This window comes from Callorhinus ursinus, unplaced genomic scaffold (assembly GCF_003265705.2).
Source record: "Callorhinus ursinus isolate GAN/ISIS: 27379988/994484 unplaced genomic scaffold, GSC_fseal_2.0 scaffold59, whole genome shotgun sequence".
NCBI lineage: Eukaryota > Metazoa > Chordata > Mammalia > Carnivora > Otariidae > Callorhinus > Callorhinus ursinus.
Genome location: NW_027397121.1, coordinates 948,121 through 973,172, shown reverse-complemented (window position 1 = coordinate 973,172; position 25,052 = coordinate 948,121). Strand labels below are relative to the sequence as shown.

At 46.1% G+C, this 25,052-nt stretch overlaps 1 protein-coding gene across 3 annotated transcripts in view; it reads right to left on the bottom strand.

Annotated features, from left to right (window-relative positions):
- Positions 1-22,601, bottom strand: part of MOCS1 (molybdenum cofactor synthesis 1) — a 37,165-nt gene extending 14,564 nt beyond the window's left edge. For all 3 annotated transcript variants that reach the window (XM_025862413.2, XM_025862414.2, XM_025862415.2), the window contains exons 1-3: positions 22,387-22,601; positions 15,287-15,413; positions 13,762-13,929 (exon numbers count right to left, since the gene is read on the bottom strand). In XM_025862413.2, the coding sequence (XP_025718198.2) occupies positions 13,762-13,929; positions 15,287-15,413; positions 22,387-22,509 (418 nt within the window). In that variant the 5' untranslated portion in view covers positions 22,510-22,601. The remainder of the gene's footprint in view (positions 1-13,761; positions 13,930-15,286; positions 15,414-22,386) is intronic.
- Between the last annotated feature and the right edge of the window lie 2,451 nt (positions 22,602-25,052).

The window sequence follows — 25,052 nt, the reverse complement described above, 5'->3', positions numbered from 1 at the left end:
TCAGTCAGTTGAGCATCTGACTCTTGATTTCAGTTCAGGTCATGATCTCAGGGTCCTGGGATTGAGCCCCAAGTTGGGCTCCATGCCCAGCAGGCCATCTGCTTGAGATTCTCTCTCTCCCTCTTCCTCTCCTGCTTGTGCACTCACTCTCTCTCAAAAAAATAAAAAAATCTTTAAAAAAAAAAAAAAAAAAACTAGATGGAAAAATAGAATGGACACCTATGAAGAAGAGCAAATGAGCAAGCTGGAATTGAGCAAAGGAATTCTCCCATAATTGTATACAAAATAACAATGCAATGGGACTAAAAAAGAACACCAAAAAATAAAACCCAAGGCTTATATTTAAATCTAGAAAAAAGATACTGTGTAAAAATGTCCACAGTAGCTACATTTGATCAGGAGGATTACAGGTGATTTTTATATTCACTTATCTAGAGGTAAAATTTATTTCAAACTACTTGAATGCATGCATCTTGGTGAACAATCAGCTCAGCTCTATGCGAGTACAGAAACGAGAAGTAAAATGCCCAAGACAAGCTGGATTGAGAAAAAGACAACAGCAGATGACAAAGTTAACACCCAGTTTAGGTAGGGGTGTATGGAAATGCACATGCTCATGATATAAAACCATAATTATATAACTTTTCTGGAGATAAGCTCTGTATCTGGAGGGTAGTGTATGGAACCTTAAAAAGCCTGTGGCCTGAAATTTCACTTCTAAGAATTTAACCTAAGGAAATAATTAAGGATGTGAACAATATCTATAAGAACGTTTATTAGAGAATAATATATAATAAAAGGAAGAGGGAAATCATCCAGATAGCCAACAACAGAAAACCGGCTAAATTATGCTTTGTCTAGATGATGGAATATTATGTAACCAAAAAATGACTGCAAAATCATGTTAGGGAAGTTGGGAAATATACATGTTATATTAAAGTCCAGGTTGAAACCAGTAGTTAGAAATCAGATAACAAAGCAAAATGACAGGCAAGTCACCAAACCAAAATGTTAACAGTTGTTATATTGGGGTAGTAGTGATATTCTTTTTGCTTATTTGAAATAAACATGCACTATTCTTGTAACTAGAAAATAAAAGTTTAAAAATAAAAGTTGTTGTTTTAAAAAGTGTGAAAATTAATCATGGGAAACCCCACTAAAATGAAGTTGGGAGGTTCCCGCAGGGGGAGCTCTCAAGCTCTACCACTCAGAGTCACTTGCGAACCCAACAGGAAGAGAGGGACTTGACCGTGCAAACGGATACTACTTTACTTTGCCAGCTTCAGAAAGAAACACTTTCCTTCTCCCTCTGGCAACAGCTCAGCCAATGAGAAGGCACTATACTTCCAACTCCCTGTTGATTCCAATGGGTTTTTCCTTTATAGCAGCCTTCCTGACTTACTCCCTTTCTCCATAAAAAGCCTACCTCTCCTTTTGTTCTCCAGACTCGCCTCTGGTTTTGCCACAGCTTGTCTGTCCCAGATTGCAATTCTCTTTCATCCCCGAATAAACCCGTTCCTGCTGGTAAAATAACGGGCAGTTTTTATTTTTAATGTTAAAAAAAGAAAGAGAAGAGCTTTACTGTGGGAAAGTAAAATATGGAAAATTAGCAGTAATTGGCTCCCTTTAGCAAATCAACTCTGAAGAAACAGAGAGAGAATCTAGGAACTTTTACAAAATGAAAATCTCAAGGAACACCGGAAGAAGAGTGCTTCTGAACGGGTGTGGGGGAGGATGTTTGTAACCTGGGGTTGAAGGCAACTAGCAGACAAAGTAAGCAGTTCAAGGAAAATAAGACAGTTCAAGCACGATTCTTGCCCTCACCCACTGATGCCTCAGAACAATCATTGTGTGTCCCTTCACTGAAGAAATCGGTGTCAACCACCCCAGAGCACCAGCTGGGGAATCCACTGGAGGTAAACTCAGGGAATCTGCCAGGGCCTTTCTGGAAGAGGAGTTGAAGCCTTAGGCATTCATTCCTCCATCTACCCCCTCCAAAGCCCCAGAACTGGTGGATTAAAATCAAGGGTAATTGCCTCCTTCCAAATCTGCTTCTAGCTGAGGGTTTGAAGGTGAAGACCTGCAGGGTTGCCATATTACAGAATGGTAGGAGGTGCCGTTCTCATCATCATCTAAATGAATACTGACTCCCGGAGTTGTGTAGTATATGACTCATGCAGTCACACATAGCAAGGCCAGTTGTTTGGTGGGGAGAGTACAAACATGAGTGGGTAACTGTGATATTCTCAGTTCTTTAGCCCCATGGGCCTATCAGAGATGAAGATCTGGCCTTAAATCTTTTTCTATTAAGTAGTGCCATACAGAATAGCAAATATTCTCAGGGAAACAAATTTACCAGCTAAACGAAGGAAACTCTTAAGAAGGATAACTAGTGCTCCCTGCCCCCCCAAAAAAAACCTATAAAACAGATACCAATAGAAGGAAAATGATTAAAACAGACTGATGTGAGAGAAACATGATCAATACAGTAAAAGAAATAACGAAGGATATTAACATGAAAAATTTTTATCATAAAAAACAAGGGTAAAGACATAGTAGATAAAAGCCTAATCATGAAATAACACAAGAAATAAGATACACAGTAATATGAGAAGATAATATGAGAAGATAAGATTTAGGGCTCTCCCAGGAAAAGGAGAAAGAGAGAGGTGCCTGGGTAGCTCAGTGGGTTAAGCGTCTGACTCTTGGTTTTGGCTCAGGTCATGATCTCAGGGTGTGAGATCGAAACCTGAGTTGGGCTCTGCATGCAATGCGGAGTTTGCTAGACATTCTCTCCCTCTCCCTCTGCCGCTAGCCCTGCTTGCTCTCTCTCTTTCTCTAAAATAAATAAAATCTTTGAAAAAAAAAAAGAAAAAGAGGAAGAGAATAAGAAATCAAAATATAATTTAAATACTGTGGAGGCTATAAATAGAAGGGGCAACATCCAGATAACAGAGGTCCCAGGAAAAAAATTAAGCTGGCAAGGAGGAACTATCTGAAGAAATAATGGACAGAATTTCCCCAAATTTAAAACAAATGGCTTAGTACTGAAAGAGCAATTTCATTGTCAACAGGACAAGTGAGGAAAAGCCTATTCTAGGGATATTATATCAAAATTTAAGAAAATCAGATACAAATAAACCACTCTAATAACTTCCAGAGAGAAAGAACATAGCATCTACCAAGAGCAAGAACCAAACCGACATCAGACTTTTCCCAACAGCAATACTGGCTGTCAGGGGACAATGCAGTGACATTCTTAAAAGAACAAAGGAATGAAACTTGAACCTAAAATTTTATATGCATTCAAATAACATTATAAAACTACTACTCTACTACTTTAAAACATTATAAAAATTACCTGTCAGATTTAATTAGATACACCACCAAAATTAGATTCACCATTAGACACACATCAAACAACTTTTAGAGAGAATACTCAAATAAAATGAGAAACCAATTCAGCAGATGCTGCAGGAATTACGGGAATATGGGGTGATCAAATACCTTGGTAATTCCTTAAAAAACAAAAAACAAGAAAAACACTTTTCTTTCTTTCTTTTTTTTTTTTAAAGAAAAGCCAAAGGGAAGGGATCCTGCTCAGACCACCCACAGGGGAAATCTGCTCTTGATTAGGGTGGCCAGGCCTGAAGGAGAGTAGTAACTGCTGGGATAGACCAGTGTGAGACCTTGTGGGGGAACCAGGAAGCCTGGAGGACTGGAGGGAGCCAGGACATTGGGGTTCCAGTTATGGCTGGCACAGGCCACACCCTCCCATCTCCTAGGGACTGTGCATTAGGGGAACAAGAGCACAGGGAAACCACAACACAGAGTCAGGAAGCAGTGGGAGGGTTTTATTAAACTGCATTACATAACTTCCCCAAGCCGCTGTGAGTGTCGGCATCCACTTGGTTTGTTGTTATCTTAAAGGATACAGAATGCTTACAAGAGACACAGAGGGGGCCCCTGGGTCCCCTGAGTCAGTTAAGCATCTGACTCTTGATTTCAGCTCAGGTCATGATCTCAGGGTCATGGGATCGAGCCCCACATCAGGCTCCGAGCTCAGCAGGGAGTCAGCTTGTCCCTCTCTCTAATAAATAAAATTGCTAAAAAAATTTTTAAAGAGGGAGTGCCTGGGTGGTTCAGTCAATTAAGTGTCTGCCTTCAGCTCAGGTCATGATCCCAGGGTCCTGGGATCGAGTCCCGCATGGGGCTCCTTGCTCAGCAGGGAGTCTGCTTCTCCCTCTGCCCCTTCCCCCAACTTGTGCTTGCACGTGTGTTCTCTCTCAAAAATAAATAAAATCTTTAAAAAATTTTTTTAAATTAAAATAAAAGAGAGACACAGATGGGCAGCTTAGTCCTAATAACCTAGAGATAAAATTCTAGAAAATATCAACAGTAAGGGTGGAGTGAGGGATGACAAAATCAAGGACCTGAGAGTGTGTTACAGTACTTGTCTTGTTAGAGAGAAGAAGGAGGGATCATTTATTTAAAAGCCAAAAGGGAGGAAATAGAAACAGAAAAAGTATGACAGATAAAAGATTATAGAAACAAGTCCAAATATTTCAATAGTTACATTAAAGTTACCTAGAATCAACTCACTAGTTAGGTCAGAGACTGTCAAATTTGACAAAAGAAACACAAGTAATAGCTATGGGCTGTCATAACAGATCTAAAGCATAAGAACATAAAAAAGTTTGAAGTAAAAAGGTGAAGCCAGATACAATGGTCTTACTAGAGTCAAAAGCAAGTTGATATAACTTCAGTAAAATAAAATACATAGACCTTAAAGACCCAAAGTATCATTATAGAGAGAGCTACTACATAGTGATAAAAGATCCAATTCATGAAGAAGACATAACGATTCTAATCACATATGAACCTAATAAAATAACCTCTACTATATATAAAGTAAAAACAAATGGGACCTCTGGGAGAAATTAACAAGTCTACCCACTTATTTATTATTGGCAAGCCAAACAGGTAGAAAGTCAGCAGATGGAGATAGCCAAAGGTCTTAATAAAATTAACAAGCTGGATCCAATGAACAAATATAGATGTCCCCGTCCAGTAATTAAATAACCATTCTCTGCAAGCACACACAGAACGTTTATAAAAACTGCCAATATACTAGGTCAGAAAGAAAGCCTCAATAAATTTTAAAGAATAATTATCATATAGATAAGATCTCTAAATACTACATAATTGTAATAAAATATAAATGAAAAATCCTCACATATTTAGAAATTAAAAATAGTATATAAATATGTCATAGATCAAAGTACAAATCAGAATAAAAATTACTTATAACTAAATGTTATGAAAGCAATAGGCTACACCAGTATGGAAGGCAGAAGTAATAAAATAGAATACAAATATACAGTAAGATTCAACAAATCCAGAAGTTGGTTTGTTAAAGACTAGCACAATAGACAAATGTCTGGCAAGATTTATCAAGAAACAGAAAAGAGATAAGGTACAAATAAAACATAGTTAAGATTTAAAAAACCAAAACTGCAAGTAAAACAGATTAAAAAATAAGAAAATACTATCAATTTCATACCAATAAATTTGAAATCAGAAATAATGACAAATATCTAAAAAAAAAAAAAAGATAGAACTACCAAAACTGACTCTAAAAGAAGTCAAGAAGTTGACTAGTGTAATAACTATCAAAGGCATTGAAGCTCAGTTAGAAATCTCCCTGCAAAGAATACACCAGGCACAATTTTACAGGTGAGATCAAATTGTCAAAGAAGTGATTATCACAGATTAACACAAACTCTTGCAGATGAAAAAATAAGAAGGAATACTATGTGCTGTGGTTATAAGTTTGTCCCCTGCCCCCACCCCCAAATTCACATGTTGAATCCTAATGCTCAATGTGATGGTGTTAGAAGGTGGGGTCTTTGGGAGGTGATTAGGTCTTGAGGGTGGAGGTATTAGTGCTCTGATACGAGAGATCCCACAAACCTCCTTCTGCCATGTGACCATACAATGGGTAAGTCTGTGACCCAGAAGAGAGCTCTCACTTGACCATGCTGGCACCCTGATCGTGGATTTTCAGCCTCCAGAACTATGAGAAATAAATGTTTGCTGTTTATAAGCTACCTAATCTATATTTTGTTAGAGTAGCCTGAATGGACTAATACACTACCCAATTCATTCTTTGAAATCTAATATCACAATCAGTTAAGGCAGGAATGAGGAAGGCAAATTACATGCCCATTTCACTCATGGATATAGATGCAAAAACTTAGAGTATCAATAAACTGAATCTAATAGTAGATAAAAGCACAGTTTACCATGACTAGGTTGGATGTACTACAGGAATAATATAAGAAAAGCCATAATGTCATTCAGAGTAATAGCATACAGAAAAAAAAAAAATAATAGATCATCCTAACATACATAAAAAAGTACATAACTTAAAAAAAAATTTAAACTAGGAAGGGAACTTCATTATTTGACTAAAGTTACTTGTGAAAAAAAATAAATATTCTAAATGGGGAAACGTTAGGAGCATTCTCCTATTACTACTACTATTCAAAATTACACTTGAGATCTTAGATATTGCAATAGAACAAGAAAAGGAAATTAAAAGCAATAGATAAGGGGAAAAAATTCCCTTAGTTGCAGATGATGTGGTTGCTAGTATAGAAAACTCCAAAGAATCTAAACAGACATATTTTCTTAACTTTCCTATCAATGCTATAATATATCAAAAACAATTAGAAAGTGTTATTTAAAAAAAAAAAAAAAAAACGATACTATCCATCAGAATCCTATCATAAAACAGAATTAATCCCAGATGGTTAAAATGAAGACTTTAATGAAAGGACTACTTGCCATGGTATGGACAGAATTAAGGGCTCCAACAATGAATAGTACAGCACTCAAACTAGCAACATTGGGGATCCATTACCATGCCTAGGGCCAAAGGCACATGGAGAAGAAATTAATTTAGGAGTCCAACTAAGTCATCATGGAGGCAAGGATGCCCTGTGGGAGTCCTGCAGGGAATTCAGCTACTGTCAAAAAACCCTGTGCAGAAACTCAAATGCATCAGAAACCCAATAGGCAAGGACACCCTGGGTGACCCTAGGGGTCAGCCACATAGAGCCAAGAGAAGGGCAAAGGAAGTAGATGACTGTGGGAAGGTGGGGGTATGAACAAAAGAAGATGTCAATTCTCACCAATTTGATATATAGGTGTAATGGCATTAAAATCCCAACAGATACAAAAGCAATGAACCCTCTTAAAAGAAAATTACAAAAACAATTCCATTTACAATATCAAAAAGAATAAAAGACTTAGGAATTAACTTAACCGAGGAGGTGAAAGGTTTCTACAATAACAACTATAAAACATTGCCAAAAGAAATGAAAGTTAAATGGACATGCATCATGGATCAGAAGACTTAATACTGTTAACATGACAATACTACCTAAAGAAATCTAAGGATTCAATGCAATCTCTATCAAAAGCCAATGACATTTTTTTATGGAAATAGAAAAAAAACACCCTAACATTCGTATGGAATCTCAAGAAAGTCCAAATAGCCAAAACAATCTTGAAAAGAGAAGAACAAATGGGAGACACACTTCCCTGGTTTCAAAGCCTATCATGAAGCTACAGTAATCAAAACAGGGTGGTATTGGCACAGACATATACACCAATGGAATACAGTCCAGAAATAAACCCCTGCATATATGGTCAGATGATTTTAAGGGTGCCTAGATCATTCAGTGGGGGAAGGACAGTGTTTTCAACAAATGGTGCTAGGAAAATTGGATACACACATGCCAAAGAATGAAGCTGGACCCTTACCAAACATCATATTCAAAAATAACTTGAAATGCTTCAAGGACCGAAATGTATGTCCTAAAACCATAAAACTCTTGGAAGAAATCATAGTATAAAAGCTTTGTGACACTGGATTTGGCACCGGTTTCTTGAATGTGACACCAAAGGCACAGGCAACAAAAAAATTAGACTAACTGGACTTCAGGAATATTTAAAAATTTTGTGCATCAAAAGACACTATCTACAGAGCAGCCACAGAATGGGAGAAAAATATTTCTAAATCGTGTATCTGATAAAGGGTTAATATCCAGAATATTAGAGAATTCCTAAAATTCAGCAACAACAAAACAACCCAATTCAAAAATGGGTGAAGGATTTGAATAGACATTTCTCCAAAGAAGATATATGAATGGTCAATACGCACATGAAAAGCTGCTTAACATCACTAATTATCAGGGAAATGCAAATTGAAATTACAGTGAAATACCACCCCATACCCATTAGTATGGCTACTATCAAAAAACAAAACAAAAACAGAAAAAACAAGTGTTAGTGAGGACATGGAGAAAGCAGAACCCTGTGCACTGTTGGTAGGAATGTAAAATGGTACAGCTGCTGTGGAAAAGAGTATGGGTGTTCCCTCCAAAAATTAAAAATAGAATTACCAGCTGACCCAGCAATTCCACTTCCACAATCCCTTTGAAAGCAGAATTTCAAAGAGATACTTCTACACCCATGTTCCTAGCAGCATTATGGTGGAAGCAACCCCAGTTGAGCAAATGAATGGATTATCAAAACATGGTATATACATAAATATTATTCAGCTTTAAAAAGAAATGCTGCAATATGGTATAACATGGATGAATCTTGAGGACATTATGCTAAATGAAATAAGCCAGAGACAAAAAGACAAATGCTGCATGATTCCACTTATATGAAATTCTTAGGGTAGCCCAAATCATAAAGACAAAGCATAATGGTGTTTGCCAGCGGCTGGGGAGAGTGGAGAATGGGGAGGTATTTTATTTTATTTTTTTAAGATTTTATTTATTTATTCATGAGAGACAGAAAGAGAGAGGCAGAGGGAGAAGCAGGCTCCCAAGGAGCAGGGAGCCCGATGCGAGACTCAATCCCAGGACCCTGGGATCATGACCTGAGCCAAAGGCAGACGCTTAACCATCTGAGCCACCCAGGTGCCCTGGGGAATTATTTTTTAATGGGTACAGAGTTTCAGATTTACAAGATGAAAAGCTATGGGTATGGATGGTGGGGATGGTGCACAACAGTGTGAATGTACTTAATACCACTGAACTGTTTCCTTAAAAATAGTTAAGATAGGGGCACATGAGTGGCTCAGTCAGTTAAGCGCCCGACTCTTGATTTCGGCTCAGGTCAGAATCTCAGGGTCATGAGATCGAACCCCGGATCAGGCTCCACGCTCGATGTGGAGCCTGCTTAAGATTCTCTCTCCCTCTCCCTCCGCCCCACCCTACCTACTCACGTGTATATGTGTGCGCATGCACTTTTGCTCTCAAAAAAAAAAGTTAAGATGGTAAATTTTATGCTATGCGTATTTTAACACAATAAAAAGAAAAAAAGAAAAAAAGAATCCAAACAGAATTTTCCATGGAACTTGCTGATTCTAAAATGTCCATGGACAAAGCATAGCTAAAGGACTGCTAAAGAATAAAGAGAATCTGCTTGACCAGGTAGTGGCCTTCCTGTGAAGCTGCAGTGCTGAAGGCTGTATGACATTGGCATTGAGACAGACAAGCTAACCAAAGAACAGCACACAATGCACAAAGGCACACCTGGCAGATTTATCGAGGAAGCAGAGGCTTCAATAAGAAGGAACTAGAGAAAATGACTATCACATGGAAAAAAAAAATGAAACTGGATTCCCAAAAACCAGCCACAGATGAACTAAGGACTTAAATATGCAAAAAGCAAAATTTTAACTGTTTTAGTGGAAACAGAGAGAGCTGTTCCGACCTTGAGTGAAGTGTTTCCTTTAAAAGATGTAAAAAGCACTGATCATAAAGGACAAAACTGATCCACTGAAGAACTGCCATTGATCAAAAGAATTATTATACAAAATGTTGCTTATTTTTTCAAACTGGGAAGAGACATTTGCAACATAAGTAAATAACTTTTATCAAATCAATATGAAAGAACAATTACAACAGAAAGAAGAGAAAGAGGGGCAGAAGACAGGAGGTGGTATTACACAGGAAAAGAAAGATATCTGGGGTTGATAAACACGATGAGAGATGCTTGACCTCCTTAAACAGGGAAATACAAATTAAGACCAAATAAAATACCATTTCATCCTCATTCAATTGGCAAAAATCCAGAATAAGAATACTGAGCGCTGAGGAGGACGTGGGTCAGAAGAAGCTGGAACAAACGCTCTGTAAGATAACGCCAAATTGTTTTCCAAAGTTAAACATTCACCCATTCTACCAGGCAACAATCCCACTCCTACAGGAAGTGCACTCCAGGACACACGAACGAGAATAAAAAATGTTCTAAACAGTGCTACTTGACATGTCAAAACGCTGGAAACAGCCCAAACGCTCCCTAGCAGGATAAAGGGTGCTATCTTCACACAGTGGAATGGAAGAGAAAAGGAACGAATTGCAGCTCAGGAGGACGTGTACGAAGTCCGGTTGCATGGAAAGAGGAAGCCCTGAAAGACACTCGGCACGATCCTCATCAAGTTCAAAAACACTTCTCTCATTTTTTAAAAATGAGATAAGGAATGATAAATGCAAAAATCCCAAACTGTCACTGTCCGACATGACAGCCGTTGGCCGTGTGTGGCAATATCAATTAATTAAGATGTAATGAAGTTACATCGATTCAGTTACGATTCAGTCCCTCCATCACACCAGCCAAGTGCCCAAGGCTGCGTGTGAGCCCTGGCGACCGTGTCACACAGCACGGATGGCGAAGAGTGCCACCAGCCAGAAGGGTTCTGGTGGGCAGTCCTGCTCTAGACAGCTCTGCTGAAAAAGAAGGGGTAGAGGAACTCGTGCATACACAAGCCAGGGTTGGGGGTGGGGGGGTGGGAAGCGCTGGGGAGTCTGGGTTGGCCCAGGGGGATCACAGTAATGGCACATGGGGAGCCACAGCGGGCCGGGCAGTCTTCCCCTGGGGAGTTCTGCAGCACCAGGCCTGAGACGGACAGTGCTTCGGGCAGGGATCCGAAGTGATTGGGGACAGCAGGCTCCGACAAACCTGCAACCCTTTCACTCTACACCCCTGGGTGGGGTCCCTCGCTACTCCCACCTGGGAGGGTGGGGACAATGTTGGTGAGCATCCCAGCTCTGAGTGCTATTCCCTCCCCTCCCCTCAGCCCTGTTTCCCCACTAACACCCGCCCAGCCCTGCCCTTCAGGGCAGCTTTGCTCTGAGGAAGTGCCTCTGGGCAAGACCAAAGTTGCTAGGCTGAGAGATGTCAAAGTGTCAGCGAGCACAGCGCCCCAGCAATCCACAACCTAACAGCTGTCTTCTTTTGCAGCCCTAAGGGTAAGGGGGGGGCTGTCTTTCCCAGTCAACCGGCACTCTGGGGAGTGGGAGGTAAATCCTCCTTAGCAGGTCACTGCGGTGGGGGCCTTGTCCCACCTAACATCTGCGTGCTGATCAACCCTTATTGGTCAGCCACTTCCCATGACCAAATGGGCCATCACAGCAGGAGAGGCCCTTGAAGTGGCCAGTGCACAGATGAGGACACTGAGGTTCAGAGTGGGGAAGGAATCTGCACAAGTTCCCCTGGTTAGGCAGGGGCAGAGAGGGAACAGGGCTGCCAACTCTCCTGGCTTCCATTCCTGCCACTCTGCAGGTCAGCGGCTACTATGGAAAGGCCCGTGTCCTCATGTCTGTACTCAGTCATCCCTCTGCTCTCCCACAGGCCCTGGCATGGAACACAGGGGTTTAAGATGGAGCTCATGCCAGAGTGCAGATGTGGCCTGAATGAGGGGGCTGGGCCTGGCAGTCAGCCGGGCTCAGCAGGTTCAGCTCTTTCTTAGAAGCCAGGCTGCTTTCAGCTCTGAAGAGCCATCTGGGACAGGGGGTCAGCTCCCCTGGGTCAGCTCCTCCAGCACCGGAATGATGGCAGGATCCCAGGTCACGTGACCAGGGGCTGTCTGAGGCACCTCCTCTGGGCTTCCACGGCACCTGGGGTCCTGTTGCTCAGTCCTTACCAGACAGCTGGCTCCGGCGGCTGCCTCCAGCAATGGGCTGTGGATCCTCCCTGGCAGGGCATGCAGCTCAGTCACCTTTGTGCACAGTATCAGGCATATAAGAAGCCTCCAGAGAACATTCACTGAACCAGCAAATGAAGCAGAGAACGGAGGCCTGGAAGATCCCACCCAGAGCAGCAGGGGTGGGAGCTCAGAACCAACACAGAGCCTTATTTTCCTCTGATTTCATCATCTATAACTATAGAAGCTAAGGTCTCTCTCTGCCTGTCCTTGGGGAGTAGAAGCAAGGCACGGCACGAGGCCCTCTGGGGTGACCCCTTACAGAACGCTTTGCCATGTGCTGGGCGTTTCCTGCTCGTTTCCTGCCCAGGTCAACTTCATCTCTGCCTGGAGGCTTAGAATGGATTTTAAAAGTTATGCAGGGGCACCTGGGTGGCTGTCAGTTAAGCGTCTGCCTTCGGCTCAGGTCCTGATCTCAGGGTCCTGGGATTAAGCCCCCTGTAGGCTCCTGAGCAGGGAGCCTGCTTCTTCCCCTCCCTCTGCCACTCCTGCCTCCGCCCCCACTTGTGCTCATGCTTTCTCTTTCTCTCAAATAAATAAATAAATATCCTAAAAAAAAAAAAAAAAAAAAAAGTTGCCCAAAGGTATGCCGCTAGTAAGAGGCACAGCCGACATTCACATACAGGAATGTCCTACTTCAGAGATCGCATTTCAAACCAGTAAGTATCAGCGAGCACCAGCTCCCTGTCAGGCATGTGCCCACATGATGGGAACATAGCTGGGAACCAAAGCTGCCTCAGCTCGGAGAGCTTTCATGCCAGTTAATGGAAGAGACAGTACAAAGGAAACATAAACATACAACCAAGTAACGTATCCGTGGATGAGACAAATGCTATGAATAAAAAATGAGGTAGAACAAGGGGATAGAGTAGGGGTTGCCACACTTTTTCTGAAAAGGCCAGATAGTAACTATTTTTGGTCTTTGTGGCCAGCACTATTCAGCTCTGAAAAAGGAGCTCTGGGAAATATGTAAATCAGCAGGTGCAGCTATGTTCCAATAAAACTTTATTAACAAACAGTGAATTTCTGATTTCATATAATTTTCATGTGTCACAAAATGCTATTTTCTTTTGATTTTTTTTTTTTTTTTTACCCATTTAGCAATATAAAAACCATTCTTAGCCTGCAGGCCATACAGAAACAGCTGATGGCCCAGATTAGGCCTGTGGGCTCTAGCTTGCCAACTTCTGGGACAGAGAGTGGCTGGGGTGTGGACATGGGGATGTACTTTGGAGAGAGTGGTCAAGGAGGCCTCCCCAGGGAGAGGACATGTGTGTAGAGACCCGAACGAGGCAGGCAGTGTGCCCTGTGTTCCTGGCTAGGAGAAGAGCGAGTCCAAAGGCCTGGTGGTGTGCATGGAGGGGCGGGACGGAGGTAGAGGGGCAGGCAAAAGGTCTCAGAGGCCAGCAAAAGCCAAACCACGTGGGCCTCAAGGCCCCAGTGAGGACTTCAGTCTAAATGTGACAGCAAGCCACTGGGCTCTGGCGCTTACCAGCTTTGCGACCTTGAGCAAGTTACTGAATTGTGCCTCATTTCCTAACAAGATGGGGATAACAACAGTAGCCGTCTCAGAAGGTGGTAGGGCCAAGCGAGCATTAGGTTCTGAACAGATGTCAGCTGCCGATATGAATACCAAAGCCCAGCTGGATGCGGCAGGAGTTGGGAGAAGTGGCCACAGCTTTCAAACTTACCCACAATGTCCACCACGTCCGGCCGGATGAGCGGCTCTCCCCCCGTAAGCCGGATCTTGTCTACACCTTCCTTCACAAAGAGCCGTGCAAGGGTCAGGATCTCCTCTGTGGTGAGCAGGTCGGCCTTGGGGGTCAGCGGGATGCCCTCCTCGGGCATGCAGTACTGACCTGAGGAAGGGAGGGGACGCGGAGGAAGGCTGTGACCACAGCACTGCGGCCCAGGGTGCCTTGAGACCCCCACTCCCCCACCAGGCCGGAAGTCTCTCCTGATCCCCACCTGAATGGTGAGGAACGAGCTCGCCAAATCTGAGCTGGTACAAACACTACGGACTCTCTCCGGGCCTCACCTTTCTCATCTATGGCATGGTAACACTGCCTCTTCCCTCAGAGGGGAGACTGAGGGAACAGGTTAAAGAGGATGAAGCAGGCCGAGAGCAGAGCCCGGCCTGACGTGAGGGATGCCAAGACTCTGATTCCCTCAGCGTGGGGGGTAGCTAGGCAGGGTCTGCCTGGCAGGCCTGGGCCCTAGGCCCGTTCCTTCCGGCACTGGGCACCCCTTTCATTCCATTTGCTGTGGCAAATAGTGACCCCTGTGTGCTTGGGTCATGAGGCCTGTGAAAAGTCACCCTCGTCTGTAGTGACAAGTGCTCTCACATCCTGCCTATTTCAGGTTACCAGTCCCATTTCACAGGTTGGAAAACTGAGGCACTACTTGTTCAGGGGGAGGTAGCAGAACGGGGCATATGCAGGGAGACCTGGAGGGCCGGGGGCACCATCCCCTCACATTAGCTCCTGTGGGAGTTTTATCAAGGACTGGGTCGAGATCTAGTATAGGGTCATTTAGTCAAATTAGTGAAGGGTCCAGAATTGGTCTTTTAAGATAGAATAGGTAAAGAACATCAGAACTGCACGCAGTGAGTATTGTTTGGTTAAACGTTTACTACATACACACATGTATTTATTGGGCCATGAAGTAAATACATTTCTTATTGAAAGCAACCATGGAAAGCAGGAGAGAGGGAGAGAGACAAATTTTGGAAGTCCCTCCAGCAGCGGCCACACCTCCGGAGCACTCCGTAAATGATTATGAAATGAATACTCCGTATGTCAGCCTGGCCCCAAGCAACTTCTGTCACAGGCCTGGGGCATCTTAGTGGCTGGCAGTGCCAGCCACGGGCACTGCTGTGTATCTCACATGCTTGCGGCGTCCAGCACCCCCACGCCTGCCCCTGGCCACGTCCTGAATGCTGGGAACCATGCGAAATAGGAGGGAGGGAGGAAGAGCCCTGCAGACTGAGATTTAGGTCCAATCTCCATTGCAATTCTGTTCCCAAATCTAGTTCCAAGTAGAGCTCAGCTCCCAGGATCCTAAAACTCAACCTTGACCCTTATCTTGCCCCACAACCTCACCTGGCAAGCAGGGAAGAAGGCTGGGAGGAGATGCTGGGATGAGGAATGCAGAGGGTTGCAGAGGCTTCAGAAGCTGCCTCAGCAGGGGGGCAGGGGCCCAGGAAAGGGGACTCACATCTGAGGTTGCACTTCTCGGTGAGCGAGATCCGCAGGTAGCTGTGTTGCCGGCCGAAGCTGTCGGTGAGGAAGGCGGAGAAGGGGGCCGCGTGCTCCCGCAGGAACTGCCTCCGCCTGGACAGCTCCTGAAATGCCGGGCAGAGGAGGCGTGGGCCTCTGGGCCCTGGCTGGGGGAGAGGGGCGTGGAGAGCCCACCACCTCCGGGACATAAGCCCCGCTCCCATCGGGCATCCCCTCCCCCACCCCCATCCCTGCAGTTCTGGGGGGAGGCTGGGAGTCTCCCTCTCACTCACAGACTGGGAAACAGGCCTGCAGATTAGGACCTGTCCCCAAAGGCCCCAACTCAGCCCCAGGGAGCAGGACCTCTATAGGGAGACAGCTGCCCCACCCCCAGCCCCTGTCACCAGCTTACCACCCACCCCCCTCCTTCAAAAGAGGAGGAACAAAGATCTCCAGTATTTCTGGGACGGGTCAGTGGGAGAGAACGTGCCACTCGGCACCTGGCAACTATGCCAAATGGCAAGTAAGTGTGTCCAGAAAGGGGGAGAGAGGGAACAGATAACTGAGCAGGATGGTGGCTGCCTGGGACACGGTGAGCCATGTCTCCAACCCAGACCTCCCATTCCCTCCCTTCCCAATGGGAGACAGAAGGAATTCAACGCCAACTCACTAACTCTGGGGGGTGAGTGTCACACAAGTGCCTCCTCATAGCTACCCCCTGTCAGCTGGGTTCCCTGGGGCCTCAGCACTGCCCTGGAGGACCCAACAAGCCATCGGGAGTGGCTGAGGACGACACCCAGCTGGGGAGGGGAGGGTACACTCACCGGGAGGGCTCCCCTCAAGCAGAAGGCTTTTGGGGCAAGGACAGCACAACCAGAGAGGCCTGCAGAAGGAAGGAGGCCACCAGCCTCTAGGAAGGCAGAAGGGAGGGGCCAGGATGATCACCCACTAACCCCCTGCAGAGATGACTCCAGTCTTCATCCTTCACCCCACCTGTTGCTGGAAGTTTTAAGCACCCACTGTCTGGCGCCTCAGAGGGAGGAGATTGCTGGCGCCTCCCTGCTTGGCTCACCCAAACTCCTCCTGGGGTGAGAAAGGAGGCAGCCAATCTCAGCGCTTCCCCAAGTCTGATCTAGTCTGATCTCCTGCCTTGAGCGCACAACCCTCAGTCAAACGGATACTGATGAGAAAATTACTCCATAGAAGCAACATTTACAAAACATCTTCAAGTTTCCAAAGAATGTTCTCTGTTCAATTCCCACACCTGTCCCATAAGGGATTACTGTAAGTGAAGCTTGGATGGGGTTCAAGAATACCACTGGCAGAACCAGGATTCAAATCCAGGTCTTCTGAGTCCAAAGTCTAAATTCTTATTGCAAAGGGAGAATCCAAGAAGGTACATGGGGTGGTGCACAAGGTGGGGGAGAAGTCCTTTCTTTGTAACAAAGAAATCACGAGGTCGATCATGAGGTCGTTCATGAGGTCTCTGGACAGGGCTCTGGACTGATTTCTGGGCCAGGTGTGACCTGACATCCTGAGAAAGCTCTGTGACTTCTCCAGACCCATTTACCCCGTTGTAAAATAAGAACACAGCTAAGCACTCGGGTAAGCCAAGGGAAGGGGGTCAGGAAACTGGCAAGTAAACACCTAGGATTATCATGATCTTGTAACCTAAGAGAGCAGAAGGCTTCAGGCCCCCCGGAGGCTCGGGGTAACTGCCTGCACCCAGCAGGAACATTTCCTTCAATGACTTCCTCAGCCCCGGCTGCATGTCAGAACCACCTGGCAGCTGAAGAAAAAACTTCCACTAGAGAGCAACTGAATTTGGATATCTGAGCACACACGTTTTTAGTCTGTCTAGGTGATTCTAAAGTACAGCCAGGGTCAAGGGCCACTGACTCAGGAGACAGAAGGGATAGGGGTGAACGTATGTGGGGGTGCTTCCAGGATTTTCCTGGGTGCATAAAAGTGACCTCACTCTGCTCACCCCAACACCAGTGTCCCCCCATCCTCCAAGAAGCCCTGCTTACAGTCCCACGACAAGCAAGCAGCGGTCACTTCTCTGAACTGCTGTCTGCTACAATCCTAACAGTGCTTCCTACCTCCCTACTCACCCCACTGCCTTTCCACCTGTAGCCCTGGGGGGGGGGGAAGGGAACACGACAGAGTCAAGAGCCCCACTGGCCACCACAGTCCAAGAGATCAGATACCTGGAAGTCTGAATTTCCAGCAGAGCTGCACCCAATCCTTCATCAACAGCTCTTTGCAACTTAGGAATCTGTCAGTCACCTCGGACCCCAGGCCCTCACCAGCCGCCCTCACCCTATTCTTAACATATTGCGGGTTGTTGGCCGGGTGAGGGAGGAGTCAAAGTGCACCAAATGGGAGCAAGTGAGAGGACCAAGGAGCATGACTCAGCAGAAATCAGGGAGCAAGCGGAGTAACCGGCAAAGAAGAACATAATCAGCCGCTCTGTTGTGGCCCTGGTTGGGGGGGGCAGGGTGGGGCAGGCTGGATTTCACTTCTGAGACTTAGAGTGACTTTATCCAGATTCGTCCAGACTCTGTACCGGCAGAACCACACACACGCACACAGTCTCTCACCTGGCCAGCCTTGTAAGCTCATCACTGTGATGTTAACAAGCCTCATCCCTGCCTCCTCTCTCCTCCACCACTGCATGTCCCACTTTCATTCTTCCATCTTTCCCTTTCCTTTAAAAAAACCCCCTGGAGGAAAAAATAGCAGCAGTCAGAGGAGCCCTGGACCCAGAGGGCATGACCGTGTAGGGTGGACAGTGATGCCTCTCACCCACGAAGGCCTGGGACATGTCAGAAGCAGCTCACAGCCTCAGAGCCCCTCCTGGACCAGGCTGCTGCCCGCCCCCCACTCCGTGTGGGAAGCCCACTCCCTGATTCGGAATCCTGCCGTTTACATGGTATGTCACTGTGTCAATGAACTAAAGAGACTGGTCCTTGATTGGAAGAGAAAGGTAATGTGTGCAAAACCAGTCATACTGGGGTCACTCTTTTCCGGACTGGTCTCTACCGTCAAAATGGCTTCGCCTAGGAGAGTGGCTCTCAACAGTTTGCACATCAAAACCACCAGCAGTGCTTCTAAGAAGTGCTGAGGCCTGAGAGCCCCACTCCAAAGATTCGGACTCCAAGATGGGGCCCTGGCTTTTTGTTTGTTTGTTTGTTTTCAATGTCTCAGCTCTTCACTCTGCAGCTTGGCTGAGGACCACTGGCCCAGAGATACCAGCATCAGGAGCTATTTTAATCCAGGGCTAGTTGTTGTGGTTCAGAGCACAGACTCCGGGAGTTGGTAAACCTAACTGCAAGCCCGGCTTTACTACTAACTAGCTGTAGAGCAAATCACCCAAATTCTTGAAGCCTTAGTTTCCTCATCCATAAAAGGTGGAAAATAATTCTCCCTGACTCAGTTGGAGGAGTTCCTAGGACACAGCAGGTATTCAATAAGTGATCGCTGCTGTTTTAATAGAATTCCTACTTACATATATTGGTTTATTAAACACAGATTCATGGAGGAGTTCTAGTTTGTGTGCTGTGACCAGTTTTCCCGCTCTTGCCAGCTCCCCTAGTCAGTCCTGCAAGGCCCAACTGTGCTTCATGGCAGATGGGCCAAGGCTGGGGTTTCGACCTGCTGCCACACCCCCCAAAGCAGGGAAAGTGGAGTTGGAGCTCCTCCAGGACCATGGATGACCAGGCACGAGGCGGCCTACCATCTGCTACCAGGTGTATCTTGTCTACCTGCCCAGTGCGGACTGGGCCACGGGGTGGGGGTGGGGAAGGGTGGTGCAAAGGACACAAAGGACTTAGTTAAGGGAGGGATGCCGCCCTCCACATAGTCGCCAACTCTGGGCATTTGGTTTGAATGACAAAGGCCAGCCCCCAAATAGCTCTAGAGTATAATAAATAGGGTTACTCAGGAGAAAAAGAACACATTCCAAACTCAGATATCAGTGGCTCTGATTTGGGATCCTTGCTATTTGGGAGGACGTATACCAGGGGTGACTCAAAATTAATCTACGTTAAACAAGAAGACCAGCAAGGCGCCTAGCCCCCAGTCTGGATCCCCCCCTAAGTGTGGGGTCTTTACACCTACGGCTCCCGGCATGAACAGTCACACTTCACCGAAGAAAAGATTCTGAAGGAAAGACTGGAACTCAAGATACCGCCCGGCAAGTTGTTCTTTCCCTTCGTGTGTCACTGTCCCAGGCCAGGCCTACTGTCCCCTCCTACCTTCTCCTACATCCACTTCCTTCCTGCATAACACCCCCTCTCCAACATTTGTTCATTGTGACCCTCTCGATACTGGGTGCCTCTGCCCTGCAAAAAGTCACCCTCTCCCCTGCCTCTGCCCCAAGGCAGCAGGCCCAGGACCTGAGGCTAGCCCCCTGCGGTCCCAGCAAAGCCTGCATGGAGCCTGGGAAGAAGGAAGAGGGGTGTCATGCTTCTGTGCTGGGGTAAGCCCTGCAGAGGTTATGTGGACCACCCCAATCAGGACAGCAGGTAGCTGTGTCTCCCCTACCCACCTCCCCACTTAACCCACACCCTACCACCTCCCCTTTCCACCTGTAGAAGCCGCTCAACCTGTCCTCTGACCAAGCCCAAGGCCCACTTTCCACTGTCCTCACAGCCAGCTCCCATTTCACACCTCATGTCTCTCCCACACCCACACCCTGACACAGGAACAGATAACAGTGGCTTTTCCCTCTGTCTCTGCAAGCACTTCCCAGGGTGGAGGGAAAGGTGCCCTGCGGGAAGAGAGGCGGGGACAGGGATTCCCAATGCCCCACTCCTGCTCTTGCCAACTGGCAAGTTCGGTAATAGGCTGACCATAGAGATCCCCAGACCTGCCTCACCTCAGGAGATTTTCTTAAAGACATTCTGTGCCCTCCCCCACGGCGTAAAGATGGGCTGGGCCAACCCTCTGGCTGGAAAGAGGGAAAGTGACAGTCCTAGGAGCCAAGTGAAATTGGAGACAGAGTGAAAGTGAAAACCTGGGGCTCCCTGTCCAGTGCTCTACCATTCCACGTGGCCCCCTCACTCGTTTGAGTTTCAAACAGCCAAAACTATCTGCTGACTCCACTGCCTGCAGAGCACCATGTTCAGCACCGTGCAGAAATACCTAGAAAGGTGGGGAAGCACCCAACACTCGAGGAGCAAACTGCCTGCTGAGGATAACCCTGGCAGGGAATGTCCAGCATAGGAGGTCTAGGACCAAAGAGCTGACAGAATGGCTATCCTGAGTGTCCAGTGGGAGGGGACTAGCGGGGCACAGCATGTGTCAATTGTGGTGAGGCTGACAATAACTACAACAAACATGTACATAACACAGCACCTACGTGGGTCAAGCTTGATCTAAGTACATATATCAACATATACTAACTCAATCTCTAGAACCACTCTATGAAGTAGACACTTATTCCCATTTTATAGATGAGAAGACTGAGTCCCTGGGAGGTGAAGGGACTTGCTGAAGTTCACATACCTACTCAGGGGTGGGCCTGGGCTTCCCATGCCAGCATTCTGCTCCAGACTCTATGTTCTTACCTGCTAGTTACACCTCCCCTTACAGGGTAAAGGAAAGGGAGGGATAGCCTCTCATTCTACTCTCCCTGTAAGGAAGAAGCGGGAGCACAGGGGCTAGAGTTTGAGATCCTCCTGCTCCCTTATTTTCAGCTCTGTGACTCCAGGAAAGTTAACTTTGGTGAGCCCCATCACCTGAAAATACCAACTCTTGACCTCACGTGGTTTACTGTGAGACTAAGTATGGGAACGCCTGGGTGGCTCAGTCGCTTAAGCGGCTGCCTTTAGCTCAGGTCATGATCTCAGGGTCCTGGGGTCGAGTCCCGCATCGGGCTCCTTGCTCAGCAGGGAGCCTGCTTCTCCTTCTGCCTGACGCTCCCCCTGCTTGTGCTCTCTCTCTCTGACAAATAAATAAAATCTTTAAAAAAGAGAGAGAAAGAGAGATCTGTCACTTGGCCCAGATCCCTTCCTGAAGAGCACAAAGGAAGTTAGGGGCAGGAGAAGAAAAAACTTCCCTTTTCCTGAATTCTTTAAGGCTCTCTCAGCAATTCTGTGTTCCTACTTTTCCCCTCAATGAAGTTCGCAGTTCAAGGAAACTGAGAACCTTTACTTCCCAGCAATGAGGCCTGATTACTGAAGATCCAGGGGAGATCAGACTCAGGGAAAGCAAGTTAAGCCAAGGCCCTCCCCCTCGTTGAGCAATAGTGGCGGTGGGGGTGGGGAAGAGATCTGATGATTTCCAGGGCGTGAGGTCTTGTGCTAAGAAATGGGAAAAGAATGACCGGGTGGGTCTGGAAAAAAGGTTTTACCAAATGAAAAAGAGATGCTTCTCCCAAAATTATTCCCTGACCACATGGGCAAAAGAACACTAAACTTAAAACTTGTTATGACATAAATCACTCTGTGGGGCATTGTCAAGGACTGAAGGGGCCTATCCCAAACCTTAAGGAAAACTGGGATTCCTAATCTGGACAGGGATCCTGCTCCCTTCTGCTCAAGAATGAGGCTGAGCCCTCCTAAGGACATGAAGATGAAACTGAAAGAGTGAAGGGCAAGTCACAGAGCCCTGTAACTACAGACGTGACCAGTGACTACGGTGGCACCAAGGTGACATTTTTAACCGGTGTCACACTATGAAGCAGGGTGTCACAAGAACACCCGGTCACACGCTGACAACCTTTCAATGTTCAAGTAACAGGGTGGGTGCCGCAAGGCTGAGAAGGGTACAATTAACAATTCACTGGACCCAGAGTCCTACCTGCCTGCTTCCCCATGTCTGGCGGTCACTCAGACCTGGAAGGGGGTTGCATGGCTGGGTGGGCAGGGAGGTGGTTAAGCAGCACCCCAAGAAGCGCCCGTCCCTTGGGGTATCAGGTAAGACTGGGCAGCTTACAGAGTATCCCTCCACTCCTTTCCCCACCCCCAAGGAAGCCCTTGAGGGATCCCTTCCAGAGGCGGCCCTCGCAGCCCGGCCTGGGTCCTTCTCGGCGTCAGGGACAGCTGGCCTGCAGCCCCTTCCCGGGGAAGGTGTGGATGTGGGCGGGCTCACCTCCGCAGCAGTTTGGGAGGGCTCCCCGGGGTGGTGCTGCGTCACTGGAGCCCCAGAGCTGCAGCTCCGGACGCTGGACCTCAGCACCCGCTGCAGCATCCGGGACACCGGCCTCACCGCCATGAAGCCTGCTGGCCGGGCGAGACTCCACTCGGTAGCCGGCTTCGGAAGCGCGGGGCCCTGGGCTCGCCGCCCCGGGACCTCGCGGTTGTGGCGGGGCGGGGGCGGGGGCGGGGCACGCGCAGCCAATCTGGCGAGGGCGCCGCGCCGCGCGGCCTTCTGGAAGTTGTAGTCCGCTCCTTCTGCTCCTTCGGATCCAGTATGCCTTCTAGGGCTTGGGGAGCACTAGTTCAAAGTCCGCTGAAGATTCTGGGTCTTTTCGACAGGCTTCTCTGCCTGCCTTAGTCCAGGACCTAGAGCGTGGTGTGACTAGCACAAAGTGCTGTAGGCAGAGCAGGATTAGAGCCGGGTGAATGAAGCATTGCCTTGGGCACAAAATTGAAATGGGTGCCAAAAAAATAGGTTATCAAGATAAATAATACTTAATGTAGTATTTTTAAAAGTCAGAACCAATGCAAAAAAAAATCCATGATGAACAAAATAGCAATATTTTATATAAAAACAAGATGTATGTTTATGACTTCTCTCACTCCCTTGGAGGTAGTCTAGGCCCTGGTTGAAGGTGGGTCAGCTCCCTCTTTACAGATACACTTTTCCAATTGTGCCCCAAAAGGACATTAACACACTTACCCTCTCTGCTTAAAGAAAAAAAGGAGTATATGGGAAGAAGTCATAGAATAAGTGGATATCATTTTTGGAACACTTCCTACGTGTGCCAAGCACCATGGCAGGCAATGTTCAATACTTGCAATTAATAGAATGTGAATTTTGCAACTGAGGAAATGGAGTCTTAGAGAGATTAATTTTCTCGAAGGCATACAGTTGATAGGGGGCAAAACTGGAGTTTAAATCTAGGACAATCTCATTCTTAAATTCAAGATTCAGTGTGTATCAGGAATGGAGAGGGGGTGGGGGGAATCTCTTTCTCCCCTTCAAAAAACAAAGAGTTACAGGCCTCTAAGATTTTAGATGGTAACACACTCAACAATGAACTTATGGTACTAAGAATGATGATGTTCAAACTAGCCTATCTGGTGTATCCAAAACCCCAATGGCCATGGAATTACAAGAATTAAACATTGACTAGAACATTCTGGATGCCAAATGTATATTAGAAAATGGGGGTCTTGGTCTCCTGGTCTGGAAGAATTGACAGTTTAATGGAGAGGAAAGCATAACTGTCACTGATTTGCAGAAGTGCAGAGAGTGTCAAAAAAGCTGGGATAAGGGATAATTCTAGCCTCAGACTCAGGGTGAGTTTCTTATGTTATTCAGAGTTCAGACAATACATTGCAGGGCTAAGGATGTGTCTGGGTATGTCTGAAACTGGTGGAAGACACCTGACAAAAGAGTATTTGCAAAGGGCCTGAGGCCCACTGAGGACTGTTCAAGCTCTGTCCACTGCTAAATTTGATGTGTGGATTTGTCAGGGGACCTGGGTGTGGGGGTGAGGATGATGCCTGAAGAGCTTCCAGGAGCAGATTCAACCTCAGGGAAGAAGCCATCTGACATAATGAACTTGATCTAGGAGCAAGTCTTTGGAATTTGGAGGAAGCAGAGATTCTGAGTCTATGTGTTGGTTCTTTTTTATTTTATTTTAATTCAATTAATTAACATATAGTGTATTATTAGTTTCAGAGGTAGAGTTCAGTGATTCATCACTTGCAGATAACACCCAGTGCTCATTCCATCACCTGCCCTCCTTAATGTCCATCACCCAGGTACCCCATCCCCCACCCCCTCCCCTCCAGCAACCCGCAGTTTGTTACCTGTAGTTAAGAGTCAGTTATGGCTTGTCTCCCTCTCTGATTTCATCTTATTTTATTTTTCCCTCCCTCCCCCTATGATCCTCTGTTTTGTTTCTTAAATTCCACATATAAGTGAAATCACATGATAATTGTCTTTCTCTGAGTGACTTATTTCACTTAACATAATACCTTCTAATTCCATCCAAATCATTGCAAATGTAAGATTTCATTGTTTTGTTGGCTGAGTAATATTCTAGTGTGTGCGTGTGTGTGTGTGTGTGTGTATAACACCATATCTTCTTTATCCATTCATCTGTCAATACACAGCTGGGCTCTTTCCATAGTTTGGTTATTGTGGACATTGCAGCTATAAATGTTCGGGTGCAGGTGCCCCTTCGGATCACTATGTTTGTACCTTTTGGGTAAATACCTGGTAGCGCAAATGCTGGGTTGTGGGGTAGCTGTCTTTTTAACTTTTTGATGAATCACCATACTGTTTTCCAGAGTGGCTGTACCAGCTTGCATTCCCACCAGCAGTGTAAGAGGGTTCCCCTTTCTCTGCATCCTTGCCAACATTTGTTGTTTCCTGACTTGTTAATTTTAGCCATACAGAATGGGAGAAGATATTTGCAAATGTCTTATCAGATAAGGGGTTAGTATCCAAAATCTATAAAGAACTTATCAAAGTCAACACCCAAAAAAACAAATAACCCAGTCAAGAAATGGGCAGAAGACATAAGCAGACATTTCTCCAAAGAAGACCTACAAATGGTCAACAGACCAATGAAAAAATGCTCA